Source organism: Notolepis coatsorum, assembly GCF_963971535.1.
Source record: "Notolepis coatsorum genome assembly, chromosome: 2".
Classification (NCBI taxonomy): Eukaryota; Metazoa; Chordata; class Actinopteri; order Aulopiformes; family Paralepididae; genus Notolepis; species Notolepis coatsorum.
In genome coordinates, this window is record NC_140166.1 from 52741199 (window position 1) to 52759935 (window position 18737).

Sequence of the window (18737 nt, forward strand, 5' to 3'; positions counted from 1 at the left end):
TCCACCTTTGTATTTAACCATGGGATCCATTTTTGTATTTAAACATGGTAAATCATCCACCTCTGTACTTAAACATGGAATTAAACATAGGATTCATTTCAGTATTTAGACATGGACTCTAATCAGGTATTTAAACCTGGATTCTACTCCTCCCGTATTTAAACCTAGAGTATCATCCTCCTGCCTTTAAGCAGTGTAGCCACCCTCCTTCAGTATTTAAACATGGAGTACCCTCCTTCAGCATTTAAGCAATTAGTCACTCGGTTTCGTTGTCGGACCTCAAGCATCCTACGTTACCATAAGGGGCTACGTCTGTCAGGAATTTTTCCGTGGCCTGGAGTGTGTCACTCTTTGCTTTGAGAAAGTAAACAAACACTGCCCCTGTGCACACATCTGTAAAAGACTGTACATATCTAAAGCCTCCTATGGACTCGTTGCTTACTGGGCCGGCTAGGTCCGTGTCAACTAATGCAAGTGGTACCAGGCCATGTGAGCGGATCGGAGCGTGAGCGGCGCGGGGCGCGGAGCGGGCGGTTTTGACGTGAGCGAGGAGTGGGTTTTAAAATGGGTCGGCGCGACGTCCGGAGCGAGAGTTCTCCTCCGCTCCAATCCACTCCAGGTCGCTCACAGTGGTTTAACACTGTTGATGTAATATACATGCAGTACAATGCCAAAGCAACAGATGGCGATGTACAAACATGAAGGCCATTTTCAACCAATGAGAAGGGTGAACCTGTGATATCCGGTTCAGGCTTTGTCACTGTAGAGACGCCCACACTCACTCCTGTTAGAAAACGTATCGACGCCATTGTTGTTGACGTTAGCTTACATGCTAACGTTAATGGCAGCGACCATAGCATTGTGGCTCGGCTAGCCTATCATCGCTTAATATAGCTAGTGAATGGATAAACAACGTTATTTAACATTGCAGAATGGGTACAATTACAATGCGGCTCAATACAAACAATTGTTAAGGGGCCCAGGGGGTGTAGACTGTTGTAGTTTGAGCTAATTTACACCATGCTCCAAAAAAATAAAAAAATCTGCCGAGCGATCTGGCGCGGGGCTCGATTCAAGGTGAGCGGGGAGCGAGCGGAGAGCGACTTGGGGGCGGGGTCAACATGATCGATTAGCGGAGCGGACCAAGCTTTAAAGAGCGAAGAGCGGATTTCTCGGCCGCGCCGATCCGCTCACGTGGCCTGAGTGGTACCCATACTTTTTCTGTGGGATTTCTGTATCTCGGTTGAGTAAACTTCCCCGTTTTGTCACGCTGCACAATTTTTGTCAGGTCTAAGCTTTTCACCTTCAATGTGCATGCATGCCTTCTGTCACTGCTTGCAGTTTCAGTAAATCCTCGTAATTACAATGACCCATAATCTCGTGCCATGTCTGAATATCGTGACTGGCCGTCACACTACACATATCATTATTATCATTACATTTGTCATTGTCATTACACTCCGTTTGCAGATAATATATTCTCTGGTACATCTTTATGTCAAACCGTGTACCGTCAGGTTCTACAAGAACATTTTTACCTTTATCGAAGAATACCTTGGCACCGCTTGCAGTAGCAGCTATTACAGAGAATAGTCCTTGTGGGAACGATGGTACGTAGAGAGCGTTCTTTAGCGTCACCGTACGCCGGCGCCCCCTACAGTCCGTGAGGCATACCTGTGCGTCTCCTCTCTCTTGCGCCAATCCGTAGGTGCGTCTCCCGTCTGCCAGCTCCATGCTGTGCCTCCCCGGGTGGAAAGTGTCGTCAAAGTTCTTGAACCGACTCCTGTCGTTGATGACATGGGACGACGCACCTGTGTCCACGATCAGCCCCCTCCTCTGGGCCCGCTGCAGCTGGGCCGGTCCGGCGTTGCACGCCGCCCGCGCCCCGAAAGCGCAGTCTTCTTGTACCGTTATTCTCCGGGCGTCGTCTCGATCCGTCTCACGTCGACCGTCGCCGCCATCGTGTCCGCTGTCGTCACCCTGTCCACAGCCGTCATCTTGTCTGTAGCCGTCATCTTGTCCGTAGCCGCCATTTTGTCCGTGGCCGCCGTCTCTTCCATGGCCGCCGTCTCGTCCATGGCCGTCATCTTGTCCATGCGCGTATCGCACGCTCTGGTCGCTACACCAGACAGTCTTTGTGCAGTCGCTTCTCCGATGGCCTCTCTCCACATCGCCAACACGCCAGTTCCGCCATGGTCCTGGTTCTCTCCCTTGGTGTCGCTCGGGCCTTTAGCACCCTCTCTCCGCGGCGGCTGGGTGGGTATCTTCTGAGGCCTCGAAGTTTCTTAGCTTGGCCTTGAACTGTCCCAGCGTCATGTCCGTTGAACCGTGTGTTACCAGGAGTGTGAACGGTTTGTACAGCTCCGGTAGTCCTCTCATCATCATCGCCATCATTAGCCCATCGCTTGGTGCTTCTCCGGCACTCCTCAATGGCGTCGTGATCTGCTCCGCTCTGTTGACGTATTTGGTCACAGTCTCTGTGTGCCCCTTCCTCAGGGCCGTTAGTGCTATGTAGAGGGCCACGACTCGGGGTCTTCCTCGCCCGATGTAATGCTCTCTCAACACCTCCAGGCTTTCTCGGCCTTTGTCTTTAGTGTCGCGGAATATCAGCCCCAAGCTGGTGTCGTCGAGCAGCGGCGCTAACTCACAGTACGCGTCTGCGTTACGCTGGTTGTCCAGGGCTTGCTCTTCCGCCGTCAGGTCTCCCGTGGGGGCTGCCAGGATAGTCTCCTTCATTCCCGCACCGTGCATGCAGCATAGCATGCGCTCTTCCCAGAGCTCGTAGTCCTCTGCTTTTCCATTGAATGAGGGCCATTTGCCCCTTCCCTTGGTGGTAGGTGTAGCTTTAGCTCTTGTTGGCCTAGCGTCTAGCCACGCGGTGCTCCCGGCGCTAACCTATAGCCTATACTTCAGCTAAGCTTGCTACCCTTATTATTTCGCCCCGGCGTTATCTGGGCCCATAACCTGTTGACAGAATCCGACTATAGGGTGACAATAATGTGGTCAAGAGGCATGGTTTCTATCTTTAGTGTGGTTTATTTATTCACATGGCAGAGCAGCAGTTCTACAGTTCTCCTCTCGCTGAGAGGCTGGGGGGAAAGAGAAAGAATGGGAGGAGACATCTCTATTTATACTCGCCACCTGGTGATGTTCCTGAGTGGCTCCGCCTAGAGCGCCCTCTAGTGGAAACAGTTATATATGCAGTTAGACAGTTACTAGTGTAAACAGTTATATATGCAGTTAGACAGTTACTAACAATCCTACACCGAACCTCTGACTTCAACAAAGGTAATGTTAAAGTGGTCCAGTTATGCTGCTTTGATTATGTCCTCTTTGGGATTGTTGGTTTACACTTTTAAGTGCTTAATCTTCAGCAACATGTGCCATCAATTGTATGATTTCTTTTGCATAAATTATATTCTCCATAGGTGCAGTACATAAAATAATTTTATTTCCCACCACTGATTGTAAGGTATGTCGTTATGTACATTTGTAGTGTGTAATAATGTTGGACTTTATTTTGACAATGCAATGGGATTGGGTTTCTTCATTGAGCGCTTTATCTGTATCATTAGGGCATCGCGCACAGCCAGGTATATCGTATTCTATTATAAATAATCAGCTTTCAGATAGTTCGCATGGAAGGGATTTTATTTATTTATTATTAAATTTAGATTTTACATGCACTCTAGATTCCTGCAAAATGAAGAAAAAGCCCCGGAACCTTTGTGCCATCTTGCTTTTGTGTTGATCGAACTGTTGACAGAGTTGTACCGCCGACACAGGAAGTGTGCTTTGACAGCGAACACATCTTATGGTTGCTGTTGTTGATTTTATTCAGCAAAGTATTTAATCTGCATCCCGACTAATTGATGACATTACTGAAACGAAAACATGTTTGCTGGACTGCCCGAGTTGGGAATCTCCCACGGCGAGGATCTGAAGGAAACTCTCACCAACTGCACAGAGCCCCTGAAGGCTATCGACCAGTTCCAGGTAACAAGCTAACTAACTAACTAACTAACTAACTAACTAACTAACTAACTAACTAACTAACTAACTAACTAACTAACTAACTAACTAACTAACTGTTGGAACCGGCGACCTAAGTTATCATGTGATTGAAAATGGGGGACCCTGATGTAAACAAGACGAAAGTCTTTCTCTGGTCTGCATCCCCTTAACAATTGTATGTATTGAGCCGTACTGTACTGTACCCATTCTGCAATCTGTTAATAAAGTTTTCATTCATTCATTCATTCATTCATTGAAAATTGTATTAACAGGTTGGCCCAAGCATGCTGTCTAGCTAGCTCGGTTAGTTTGTTTTTGCTGTAATTTTAAGGTTAACATTTGCCTCGCTGCCTAACGTCTCTCATTGTGAATTGAAAATGGCCCCTGATGTAAACAAGACGAAATTCTTTCTCTGGTCTGCATCCCCTTAACAATTGTGTGTATTGAGCTGTACTGTACTGTACCAATTCTGCAATCTGTTAATAAAGTTTTCATTCATTCATTCACGTCTGTTGAACAAGACAGGGGTGTTTGAACCCTTTCACTGCCACAATACAGAAGGTTAACCCTTTACCATCACATCATTTAAAACCTTCTGTAGTGTGGCAGTGAAAGGGTCAACCTGCTGTTGTGCGGCAGTGAAAGGGTTAACCTTCTGTGTATTGTCGCAGTGAAAGGGTTAACAGTTTGGTAGTGCGGCAGTGAAAGGGTTAATCGAGGACATGTTGTGCCAACCAGCTAACTTTAGCCATAGTTTTTCATTGCCCTAAATGTTGTAATTGGCTTGCCATACAACTAGTTGTAAACCAGTTCACCCCCCCCCAACACGGTGCCGTTTGTGTTTTTGTCTTGACTGCAGACAGAAAATGGCATTCTTTTGCCAACTCTCCAGTCTGCTCTGCCTTTCCTGGACCTGCACGGAACTCCTCGGCTGGAGTTCCATCAGTCTGTCTTTGATGAGCTACGGGACAAGTTGAGGGAGCGGGTCGCCACCATCGCAGAGGGCAAGGACGAGGACAGGTAACGTTTGGTTAGCTACATGTCTTGTTGCTTATGAGTTGGCACTATGTTCCTCGAAGCACATTTAAAAAGTGGAACGGTTTCGTTCATATCACAGGTTTCGGTTCGGTACGGTATTTGTTTTAAAATGATAATACTTTTTAATTGCCTTCGGTTCGACATGTTACCTGAGAACATACAGTCAGTAAGTAACACATACTTATATTACATACATACTATATTCCTTGTTATTACATGGCGTTTTCACATTCGCCAAAATGCTTGATTGTGATTGGTCAACAGCGCTCGTCAGAGGTCCGTTATTACTCGATAACGGACCTCTGCCGAGCAATAATGACCGCTGTGCGCAGCTGTAGAAATCAAGCCCACTGACATCAGTGCAATCAGTCCACACACCTGCCGCTGGCGAAGCTGCCAGCGATGACAGCGGAGCGACAGAACAGAACTGCATTTGATCTCGTCTTGTCGATGGTGTAAAATGAATTGGGTATATTGTTAGTAAGTTAGCCATGTAATAAGCGGGATAATGTATAGCTATACTCGGTCATTGTCGCAAAATAATTGAATGAATGAATGAATGAATGAATGAATGAGAACTTTATTTAACAGATTGCAGAATGGGTACAATACAGTACGGCTCAATACATACAATTGTTAAGGGGATGCAGACCTGAGAAAGACGTTTGTCTTGTTTCCATCAGGGTCCCCCATTTCAATTCATATAGACATTTATGACATACACAACATACATGACATTTATGGCATAGGGACATATAGGTATTTAGTACTGATACATTTGTGACATAAGCGGTATTCAAATATACAGTACTGTTACCCCTAGATCCTAGACAGAGTATATACATATGATGGGGAGGGGACTGTACATTAGGAGGGGGTGGGTGGGTGGGAGGGAAATATACATACGGCGGGGAGGGAATATATACATGCGGTGGGGAGGAGGCTGTCTATTAGGAGGTGGTGGGGGTTTTGGGCATTTACGGTGGCCAGTTTCGAATTGCAGCCTCCCGTAGGTGCTCTTTAAGAGCGGTTTTGAATGTGGGCAGGGATTCACATTCCTTTACAGCTTTGGGTAGGGCGTTCCACATTGTTGTGGCATAATTGCGAAACGTGTTTAGTCCCTTGTTTGAGCCGAATCTGGGTTTAACATGATTTGTTGAGCTTCCTCTGGTGTAGTGGTTGTGGTATTCACTGACCTTTGGGAAGTATTTTGACATGTACATGGGCACCCCGGTCGTATAGTGTATCTTGTAGACCAGGCCCATTGCAAGTTGCTGTACTCTGTCGTCTACTCTAAGCCATCCTAGGTTGTCAAAGTGGGCAGGGGTGAGGTGGGTTCTGGGGTTCAGGTCAAGTAGTAGTCTGACCAGTTTGTTTTGTGATGTTTGTAATTTTGTTTTAAGCGCCTTTGAGGTGCTTTGGTACCATGAGGTATATTGGTACCTCACTACGCGAGGCGCCTCGGTGTTCTAAACTCTGTGTCGGTCAATTATTTTGCGACAATGACCTCGTAGCTATACATTATCTCTTACTTAATTCTAAGTGGCTCTTATAAGGGGGCGTGTCTGCAGTACTTTCCTTTTTCTGTGTATCTCACTCTGGTGTAGTAGAAGTAGAAGACAGATAACTTTCCTCTGTGTATGGACTAGTAGTGTTTGTAGAAGTGGGCATGTTGGATAATTGACAGTGACAGTTATAGCTTGTGTCTGCTCAAGATTGGGAATTACCTTGTTTCTGAAGTGACTGAGATGAAATATGAATGTTGTGGCTCGACATTGTGCATTAACACAACAAACCATAGTTAGTTACACTACTGCATTGGGCTGCATATACCGTAGTTCACTCTAAACGACAACCTTAAGGCTGTGGCTACATTGATCCGTCACTGAACAGATACAAATTTAATTTGTTAATAAATTAAACATTCCATTGGTTTAATTAGAACCTAACATAATCGTGCCTGCAGAAACAGCAGCTTTGCGGATGGTAACGTATCTGTCATTTCCAAAAGTTCACCCCCTCCAAACTTTTCTGTCCATCAAAACGGACACAAGTCTGGCAGTGATGGACACAGCGTCTACCCTGTCCAACAAATGGATACTTGTCATTTCAAATTAATTACAGACAGACGTAGATGGACAGACACAACGGATTAATGTAGCCTGAGCCTAAGGCATTGGTTATGGATTTTGCCCTGTATGGATTGGAAGGGTTGTTCAGTGTATGATGCTCTTGCCTCCCTCCCCGAAGCTGTCTTTGCACTGGTAATCGAACCGGGCTGATGCCAACTTGCCCATAGCGCTAATATTTACATTTACATTTAGTCATTTAGCTGACGCTTTTATCCAAAGCGACTTACAAGTTCTGTACGACAAGTCATCAGGAAGGGTACAACTCTAGCAGCTGAGTAACAATGTTGATCAAAGTGTTGAGTGCTACAGTGTAGGTTAGTTTATTAGGACAAGTGCATGATGACAGTAAGGTTAGTTAGGGTTAGAGAGTTATTTATTTTTTCATTTCAGATAATGATTGAAGAAGTGCTAAAGATATTAACACTCGCATATCCCTCATGGTGCACTATTCACACACACAGTTGCTGTTTTATTCATCACTATGTTATGAAAAGCTTAAGAGAAATTGAGATAGAGTCAAGGGATAGAAATAAAATTATTTAAATTCTGTGCACAGAAGGATCTGTTTAACCCTTTCACTGCGACACGACAGCAGGTTAACCCTTTCGCTACCACACGACAGAAGGTTAACCCTTTACTATCACACTACCGACGGTTAAGGTTAATACAGTGAGCGGATGGCAATCTGAGTAGTGAGCCCAGAGTATGTTTACCCTGAGCTTTATAGAAACAAGATTTTCATGTAGAAGAAACTAATGTAGCTGCACCTGCAATAACAGGACCCGGGGTCCTTGGTTAATGTTATGAGAAAGAGGGTTGTTAGGAGTGGTTTACGACAAAACATGCTCTCTGTACGCTAGAGCGTTTATTCGTAGTAAGCTGATTTCTCGTAAATGGAGTAAAGGAACAGTACAAGAAATATTGCTTAAAGGGTACAAAGCATTAAGAGGGTGAACATATATAACACGTAGAAGTAGAAAGCTTTATTGTCATTGCACAATACAGTACAACGAAATTAGTTTGTGCAGCTGCAGCACCTAAAAGAATGATACCCACATACACACTCTACCTACATACACACTCTACCTACATACACACTCTACCTACATACACACTCTACCTACATAACCTACATACACACTCTACCGGCTACATACACACTCTACCTACATACTAGGGCTGTCCCCGACTAAGGATTTGGATAGTCGACTACGATTGGACGAAATTTGCCGTTAGTCGACTATTAGTCGACCATAAATAAAAAAAAAAAAAAAGTATATATTGGGCTGTGGGGGGTGCTTAATGTCTGAAGGAGTCGACTGAAGGCTTCTTGTCCTCTGCAAAAGCATGCAATTGGTCCACTGATGGATACATCTTGATATTTGTCTAGTCTAGTGTGTTCATTAGATGGGTGAAATCCTCTTTCAGTGCCTCTGTGCCCGTTTTCGTAGGCAGTTAGCCTCTGGTATGCGTGCCATTAGCGTTAGCCACGCTTCTAGGCCTCTTTTCTTTTGGAAAGAATGATAATATCTTTTTTATATTTAAAAAAAAAAATTATTCGACTAAGAGGTTGGCAGTCGACTACGGCTCCTTTCGACCGATTAGTCGACTAATGGGGGTCAGCCCTATTACATACACACTCTACCACACAACACATCCATGTTGTGCCCATACTCACTATCACACCACACATCCATGTACCCAGACACACCCTCTGCTACATATGCACTTATTCACAAGAACATAATTGTATATAATGTAATAGGGGTGGGAATCGGCAGAGACCTCACGATACGATACTATCGCGATTCGCGATACTTGCGTCACGATACGATAGTATCGCGATACTAAATATATCGCGATACGCTGTATTTAAAAAAAAATATGTTGATCACATTTAATGTATTACCTTTTTTCAACTGCAAAGTAAAACTGTCAACATGTTTTATCTAATAAAATAAAGTTCAGTCTGTTCATCTCTCTTCAATAATTTTTATTGCAGAACATGGTATTTTCTCAAGCAGACAGATGTAAACACTGTAATCTGTGTTGCATGTACCTGACAAACTGAACTGTTTGTATTACAGTCATATTCCAACTTAACTGAATGCACACATGTGTGTGTGTGGACTACTGTACTATTACAGGTATTGAAATGAACAATGCAACTTCCTTATACAAAAAATCTTAAAATTTTTAATTTTTTTATGAATAATTAAATATCGATACTTGGCGTCCCTGTATCGATACAGTATCGCCAGTTCGCCACGCAAAGTATCGCAATACTACTACGTATAGATTTTTTCCCCCACCCCTATAATGTAATAACTATCATCAGGGACATCCTGACACAAATTATACTTTACCTGCACTTTCTTACCCTGCCTACTTTTTTTTTTTTTTTTTAACTTCATTTTTTAGCGTTTATCGCTTTTCTGGTCACGCATGACCGACAGAAACGGTCAAGCATGACTGACAGAAACAGGTTGAATAGGATGTAGAGTAGGGGAAGACACTCTGAGAAAATACGGCGAGTCCGCGAGTCGAACTCGTGTACCCCAGATCCGTGACGAGCACGGTTGTCCCTGACGCCGAAATAGCGCCGAGATACGCGGTGAGCTACGGGAGCTCCCCTACCCTGCCTACTTTTATACACTTCCTATCAAATTCATGTGTCGGTTCTATGCACATTTTATGCCACTACCTCCTATGTACTGTAATTTTAAGAGCGCTGCTCTGTTGTAATTCAAAACTGATGCACTGCTCTGTTGTATGTTAGATACCCTGTTGTATGTACTATTTTATGTCTGTTCTATTTGATTCTTTTTAGCCTATTTTTAAACTGAATCAAACCGCTTTTTTTTTTACTATGTCTATTCTATTTTTATTATTTGTATTACTGAATGAAACTGGAAACAGAGAGGCCTATTGGGATGCTAGATCCTAATGTGAAACACTGTGATTTACCTTACCTTGCTACTAGGGGTGGGACGATACATCGATCCAGATCGATATATCAATCTATTATCAATGATCCAATAGGATCGATGCAGCGTAAAAAGATCGATTCATATTGCGATACTCTTATTTTGAAAAATCATGGACTCCGTGGAGAGTCGTATCCGCTCGGATCAACAGCACACAGCAGTAGCGTCTGGAATGCGGACATTGCAACAGAGCAAGGCTAGTGTGCCTATTTTACGACCCAAAACAAGTCCCTGCTGTTTTATTCCGCAACGGGTCAAATGCATCTAACATGCTTTGCAATCCTCGCCATTCCTTTATGCCCACGTCGCATTAAAGACCAAAATTAACATTACGTTAGCGTAAGCTAACAACAAGCTAACCTTGATCAGAGCCATAGACAGAGAGACAGCAGAGTGGGGACTGGGAAAAGGGGGGGGGGGGGGGGCAGGCATTCTCCCTTTCTATGTGCGTGTGCGTTTGGAAAGACCAGATGAAGGATAGTATATAGTATATTTATAGTAAATGTACTTAGGATGGACAGATAATGTTGATATTTAAACATAAAAATACAATACATAGTAAATGTATTCATGATCATCATGCAACATAAAACAATTGCAGGAACGGTTTCGGAGAGGAAGGGGTTTTACGTTGCGTATTGTGAGTTCCAAAAGAAAAAAAATTAAGTTTAAAGCTCAATATATCAAAACGTGTCACTTTACAGTGAACAGGAGGTCTATTTGTATTAAAAACAATAGATTGTTTTTCATTTAAATGTCTGGAAGAGCTCAAAAATAAAAATGTCAAATCATATTTCCGTTGCCTTTAAAAAAAAATTATCCACTTTTTCTCATTATTCTATTTTTCTCCCATCCCAATTTCGCCTCGCCAATTCTCCCCTCCCCTGTCTCGAACGTTGCTAGACTATGCCTCCCACTGGTCGGCTGCATTGAGGACCAAGCCTTGCATCACGTGTCCCCTCCGGTACATGAGGAGGCAGCTGTTGCATCTTTTCACCTGAACAGCGCGATCTCTCAGTGGCGAGGAGTAACGCGCGCCGTGGGAGGCTCACGCTGCCCCCGATACTTCCCGATTCTGCTGTACAGGCGCACCAACCGACCTGTAGGAGTCGCTGTCCACAACGTCCAATCCCCACCCACCGGCTTTCCCACCCCTAACACTGCCAATTGTGTTAGTATGAACGACCAGCCAAGCTGGTAGCAATGCCGAGAGCTGGGCTCGAACCCAGCATCTCCTGTGTTAGTGGCGAGCGCCTTGCCCACTGCGCCACTTAGCCGCACTCCGTTGCCTTTTTTTAGTTGATCTAAATGTTACGGATTGTGTTAAATGGGCATATAATATCGTCTCATCGATCGCAGGCACCTGAATCGAATCGTATCGTATCGTGGCAGACTTTGTGATATCGGCAAATATCGTATCGTTATCCAAATAATCTATATCGTATCGTGATGAAACTGGTGATTCCCACCCCTACTTGCTACCTCTCTATCTTTTTTATGCTAGCTTCTGTATGAAAAGTGCTATACAAATAAAGTTATTATTAACTATCAGACAATGTATATTCATTTGTTAAAAAAAAGAAAAACATGTATTTTGTGTTCTTCACATCCAACTGTAGATATGGAAAGCTTGAAGAGCTTCTGGAGAAAAGCTTTCCACTGGTCAAGATGCCGTCCATTCAGCCAGTGGTTATGCAGGTGCTGAAGCACCTACCGAAGGCAAGTACCCAGGACTCACTTTGTTTCTGACAGCCACATGGGCTTTAAAAGTAACAAGTACCCAGGACTTACTGTGTTTCTGACAGCCACATGGGCTTTAAAAGTAACAAGTAAAAAAAAATCCAAACTTCAAATAACTACAATTTCGACAGTTTTCGGCTTGTCATTGCTCCGACTGCTTTGTTGTTGAATCAAGTCAAATCCTAGGTAAGCATATATTGTGCGTGTGGACGTTGACATGAAAAGAAAAAAGTTAAAAAAAAAAAATTAATAAAAAAAATATTTTTTATTTTTTTATTTTTTGGTTTCTCACTTGATTCGATACTCGGTAGTACCGACGTGTTTCGGTTCGGTACCTCAAAAGTACCGAATTCGGTACCCATCCCTACCCAGGACTCACTTTGTTTCTGACGGCCACATGGGCTTTAAAAGTAACAAGTACCCAGGACTCACTTTGTTTCTGACGGCCACATGGGCTTTAAAAGTAACAAGTACCCAGGACTTACTGTGTTTCTGACGGCCACATGGGCTTTAAAAGTAACAAGTACCCAGGACTCACTTTGTTTCTGACGGCCACATGGGCTTTAAAAGTAACAAGTACCCAGGACTTACTGTGTTTCTGACGGCCACATGGGCTTTAAAAGTAACAAGTACCCAGGACTTACTTTGTTTCTGACGGTCACATGGGCTTTAAAAGTAACAAGTACCCAGGACTTACTTTGTTTCTGACGGCCACATGGGCTTTAAAAGTAACAAGTACCCAGGACTCACTTTGTTTCTGACGGCCACATGGGCTTTAAAAGTAACAAGTACCCAGGACTCACTTTGTTTCTGACGGCCACATGGGCTTTAAAAGTAACAAGTACCCAGGCAGGGGAGGAAACTAACTTTTTGGCTTACCAGCCAACTGGCGAGTATCTGATTTTTTTTACCAGCCAAACAGATTTTTTACCAGACAAAAAAAATCGCTAATTGTGATAATGACTTCTTTGTATGTCAAGCCGCGTCAATGTTGTGTATGCATCTGGGTAGGCACACTGTGCCTTTAAGACAGCACGGTGGTCTTACGACAGTGCTGTGAAGTACCGTCAAGTGTTGTGGTAACGTCAGTTGGGTTGGTGTGCTGTTGTGCACAGTGCACTGGTTGAGCTAGCCCCTTTCGTGACTGCGATGTGCAAGCCAGGGGCTTTTGAGCATGAAATAAAATGTCTAACCTTACGTCGTAGTCCGGTGCTTTTTTGGAAACATTATAGTCATAACAGATACACCTAGCTGGCTGCTTTGAGCACACAGGGCTAACGTTAGCTAGCAAGCAGCTATAGCTAAAACGCTAACTAGAAGCTAACCACTGTATACAGTTCCAGTAGACTAACATTACACCTCTGTGATTTAAATGTGTCCTTAGTAACTTATACTCGAGGGTTGTACTAGGGTTGGATGCAGTTCCCCGTTGGTCAGTCTGTCTGTTTTCCATCTTCTGCTGTGTTTAACGTTATCCGTTTGCGAGTGCTCCTGATGGCTAGCCTAGTACCGCAGGACTTTTATTATTATATGTCCGCGGGTTGGCCAGTACTGCGCAAACGTTTATTAAACATTATATGTCCGCGGGTGGTCTTGTGCAGTGCTCTCGTGGCACTGTCAACTAAAGCGAACACTCAGAAGACGCGCACCGTTTGCCAGTGCAGTGATTGCAGAATGTTTTATTTTTTTGTATACTCGCCAGCAGGGGAGGAAACTAACTTTTTGGCTTACCAGCCAACTGGCTAGTATCTGATTTTTTTTTACCAGCCAAACGTAAAAAATACCCGCATTTGGCGGGTAAAGTGGCCTAATTTCCTCCCCTGTACCCAGGACTCACTTTGTTTCTGACGGCCACATGGGCTTTAAAAGTAACAAGTACCCAGGACTCACTTTGTTTCTGACGGCCACATGGGCTTTAAAAGTAACAAGTACCCAGGACTCACTTTGTTTCTGACGGCCACATGGGCTTTAAAAGTAACAAGTACCCAGGACTTACTTTGTTTCTGACGGCCACATGGGCTTTAAAAGTAACAAGTACCCAGGACTCACTTTGTTTCTGACGGCCACATGGGCTTTAAAAGTAACAAGTACCCAGGACTTACTTTGTTTCTGACGGTCACATGGGCTTTAAAAGTAACAAGTACCCAGGACTTACTTTGTTTCTGACGGCCACATGGGCTTTAAAAGTAACAAGTACCCAGGACTCACTTTGTTTCTGACGGCCACATGGGCTTTAAAAGTAACAAGTACCCAGGACTCACTTTGTTTCTGACGGCCACATGGGCTTTAAAAGTAACAAGTACCCAGGACTCACTTTGTTTCTGACGGCCACATGGGCTTTAAAAGTAACAAGTACCCAGGACTTACTTTGTTTCTGACGGCCACATGGGCTTTAAAAGTAACAAGTACCCAGGACTCACTTTGTTTCTGACGGCCACATGGGCTTTAAAAGTAACAAGTACCCAGGACTTACTGTGTTTCTGACGGCCACATGGGCTTTAAAAGTAACAAGTACCCAGGACTTACTGTGTTTCTGACAGCCACATGGGCTTTAAAAGTAACAAGTACCCAGGACTCACTTTGTTTCTGACGGCCACATGGGCTTTAAAAGTAACAAGTACCCAGGACTTACTTTGTTTCTGACGGCCACATGGGCTTTAAAAGTAACAAGTACCCAGGACTCACTTTGTTTCTGACGGCCACATGGGCTTTAAAAGTAACAAGTACCCAGGACTCACTTTGTTTCTGACGGCCACATGGGCTTTAAAGGTAACAAGTACCCAGGACTCACTTTGTTTCTGACGGCCACATGGGCTTTAAAAGTAACAAGTACCCAGGACTTACTGTGTTTCTGACGGCCACATGGGCTTTAAATGTAACAAGTACCCAGGACTCACTTTGTTTCTGACGGCCACATGGGCTTTAAAAGTAACAAGTACCCAGGACTTACTTTGTTTCTGACGGCCACATGGGCTTTAAAAGTAACAAGTACCCAGGACTCACTTTGTTTCTGACGGCCACATGGGCTTTAAAAGTAACAAGTACCCAGGACTTACTTTGTTTCTGACGGCCACATGGGCTTTAAAAGTAACAAGTACCCAGGACTTACTTTGTTTCTGACGGCCACATGGGCTTTAAAAGTAACAAGTACCCAGGACTCACTTTTTTTCTGACGGCCACATGGGCTTTAAAAGTAACAAGTACCCAGGACTTACTGTGTTTCTGACGGCCACATGGGCTTTAAAAGTAACAAGTACCCAGGACTTACTGTGTTTCTGACGGCCACATGGGCTTTAAAAGTAACAAGTACCCAGGACTTACTTTGTTTCTGACGGCCACATGGGCTTTAAAAGTAACAAGTACCCAGGACTTACTTTGTTTCTGACGGCCACATGGGCTTTAAAAGTAACAAGTACCCAGGACTTACTTTGTTTCTGACAGCCACATGGGCTTTAAAAGTAACAAGTACCCAGGACTCACTTTGTTTCTGACGGCCACATGGGCTTTAAAAGTAACAAGTACCCAGGACTTACTGTGTTTCTGACGGCCACATGGGCTTTAAAAGTAACAAGTACCCAGGACTCACTTTGTTTCTGACGGCCACATGGGCTTTAAAAGTAACAAGTACCCAGGACTTACTGTGTTTCTGACGGCCACATGGGCTTTAAAAGTAACAAGTACCCAGGACTTACTTTGTTTCTGACGGCCACATGGGCTTTAAAAGTAACAAGTACCCAGGACTTACTTTGTTTCTGACGGCCACATGGGCTTTAAAAGTAACAAGTACCCAGGACTTACTTTGTTTCTGACAGCCACATGGGCTTTAAAAGTAACAAGTACCCAGGACTCACTTTGTTTCTGACGGCCACATGGGCTTTAAAAGTAACAAGTACCCAGGACTCACTTTGTTTCTGACGGCCACATGGGCTTTAAAAGTAACAAGTACCCAGGACTTACTGTGTTTCTGACGGCCACATGGGCTTTAAAAGTAACAAGTACCCAGGATTTACTGTGTTTCTGACGGCCACATGGGCTTTAAAAGTAACAAGTACCCAGGACTCACTTTGTTTCTGACGGCCACATGGGCTTTAAAAGTAACAAGTACCCAGGACTCACTTTGTTTCTGACGGCCACATGGGCTTTAAAAGTAACAAGTACCCAGGACTTACTTTGTTTCTGACGGCCACATGGGCTTTAAAAGTAACAAGTACCCAGGACTCACTTTGTTTCTGACGGCCACATGGGCTTTAAAAGTAACAAGTACCCAGGACTCACTTTGTTTCTGACGGCCACATGGGCTTTAAAAGTAACAAGTACCCAGGACTTACTGTGTTTCTGACGGCCACATGGGCTTTAAAAGTAACAAGTACCGAGGACTTACTGTGTTTCTGACGGCCACATGGGCTTTAAAAGTAACAAGTACCCAGGACTCACTTTGTTTCTGACGGCCACATGGGCTTTAAAAGTAACAAGTACCCAGGACTCACTTTGTTTCTGACGGCCACATGGGCTTTAAAAGTAACAAGTACCCAGGACTCACTTTGTTTCTGACGGCCACATGGGCTTTAAAAGTAACAAGTACCCAGGACTTACTTTGTTTCTGACGGCCACATGGGCTTTAAAAGTAACAAGTACCCAGGACTCACTTTGTTTCTGATGGCCACATGGGCTTTAAAAGTAACAAGTACCCAGGACTTACTTTGTTTCTGACAGCCACATGGGCTTTAAAAGTAACAAGTACCCAGGACTCACTTTGTTTCTGACAGCCACATGGGCTTTAAAAGTAACAAGTACCCAGGACTTACTGTGTTTCTGACGGCCACATGGGCTTTAAAAGTAACAAGTACCCAGGACTCACTTTGTTTCTGACGGCCACATGGGCTTTAAAAGTAACAAGTACCCAGGACTTACTTTGTTTCTGACGGCCACATGGGCTTTAAAAGTAACAAGTACCCAGGACTCACTTTGTTTCTGACGGCCACATGGGCTTTAAAAGTAACAAATACCCAGGACTTACTGTGTTTCTGACGGCCACATGGGCTTTAAAAGTAACAAGTACCCAGGACTCACTTTGTTTCTGACGGCCACATGGGCTTTAAAAGTAACAAGTACCCAGGACTTACTGTGTTTCTGACGGCCACATGGGCTTTAAAAGTAACAAGTACCCAGGACTTACTTTGTTTCTGACGGCCACATGGGCTTTAAAAGTAACAAGTACCCAGGACTTACTTTGTTTCTGACGGCCACATGGGCTTTAAAAGTAACAAGTACCCAGGACTTACTTTGTTTCTGACAGCCACATGGGCTTTAAAAGTAACAAGTACCCAGGACTCACTTTGTTTCTGACGGCCACATGGGCTTTAAAAGTAACAAGTACCCAGGACTCACTTTGTTTCTGACGGCCACATGGGCTTTAAAAGTAACAAGTACCCAGGACTTACTGTGTTTCTGACGGCCACATGGGCTTTAAAAGTAACAAGTACCCAGGACTCACTTTGTTTCTGACGGCCACATGGGCTTTAAAAGTAACAAGTACCCAGGACTTACTGTGTTTCTGACGGCCACATGGGCTTTAAAAGTAACAAGTACCCAGGACTTACTGTGTTTCTGACGGCCACATGGGCTTTAAAAGTAACAAGTACCCAGGACTCACTTTGTTTCTGACGGCCACATGGGCTTTAAAAGTAACAAGTACCCAGGACACACTTTGTTTCTGACGGCCACATGGGCTTTAAAAGTAACAAGTACCCAGGATTTACTGTGTTTCTGACGGCCACATGGGCTTTAAAAGTAACAAGTACCCAGGACTTACTTTGTTTCTGACGGCCACATGGGCTTTAAAAGTAACAAGTACCCAGGACTTACTGTGTTTCTGACGGCCACATGGGCTTTAAAAGTAACAAGTACCCAGGACTCACTTTGTTTCTGACGGCCACATGGGCTTTAAAAGTAACAAGTACCCAGGACTTACTGTGTTTCTGACGGCCACATGGGCTTTAAAAGTAACAAGTACCCAGGACTTACTGTGTTTCTGACGGCCACATGGGCTTTAAAAGTAACAAGTACCCAGGACTCACTTTGTTTCTGACGGCCACATGGGCTTTAAAAGTAACAAGTACCCAGGACTCACTTTGTTTCTGACGGCCACATGGGCTTTAAAAGTAACAAGTACCCAGGACTCACTTTGTTTCTGACGGCCACATGGGCTTTAAAAGTAACAAGTACCCAGGACTTACTTTGTTTCTGACGGCCACATGGGCTTTAAAAGTAACAAGTACCCAGGACTCACTTTGTTTCTGATGGCCACATGGGCTTTAAAAGTAACAAGTACCCAGGACTTACTTTGTTTCTGACAGCCACATGGGCTTTAAAAGTAACAAGTACCCAGGACTCACTTTGTTTCTGACAGCCACATGGGCTTTAAAAGTAACAAGTACCCAGGACTTACTGTGTTTCTGACGGCCACATGGGCTTTAAAAGTAACAAGTACCCAGGACTCACTTTGTTTCTGACGGCCACATGGGCTTTAAAAGTAACAAGTACCCAGGACTTACTTTGTTTCTGACAGCCACATGGGCTTTAAAAGTAACAAGTACCCAGGACTCACTTTGTTTCTGACGGCCACATGGGCTTTAAAAGTAACAAGTACCCAGGACTTACTTTGTTTCTGACGGCCACATGGGCTTTAAAAGTAACAAGTACCCAGGACTTACTGTGTTTCTGACGGCCACATGGGCTTTAAAAGTAACAAGTACCCAGGACTTACTTTGTTTCTGACGGCCACATGGGCTTTAAAAGTAACAAGTACCCAGGACTTACTGTGTTT

The 18737-nt window shown here is 44.1% G+C and overlaps 1 protein-coding gene across 1 annotated transcript in view; it reads left to right on the forward strand.

Annotated features, from left to right (window-relative positions):
* The first annotated feature begins 3780 nt into the window (after positions 1 to 3780).
* Positions 3781 to 18737, forward strand: part of nelfb (negative elongation factor complex member B) — a 75248-nt gene continuing 60291 nt past the window's right edge. Inside the window, exons 1-3 of the mRNA XM_084307919.1 lie at positions 3781 to 3996; positions 4874 to 5034; positions 11791 to 11890. Of these exons, the coding sequence (XP_084164045.1) occupies positions 3895 to 3996; positions 4874 to 5034; positions 11791 to 11890 (363 nt within the window). The 5' untranslated portion in view covers positions 3781 to 3894. The remainder of the gene's footprint in view (positions 3997 to 4873; positions 5035 to 11790; positions 11891 to 18737) is intronic.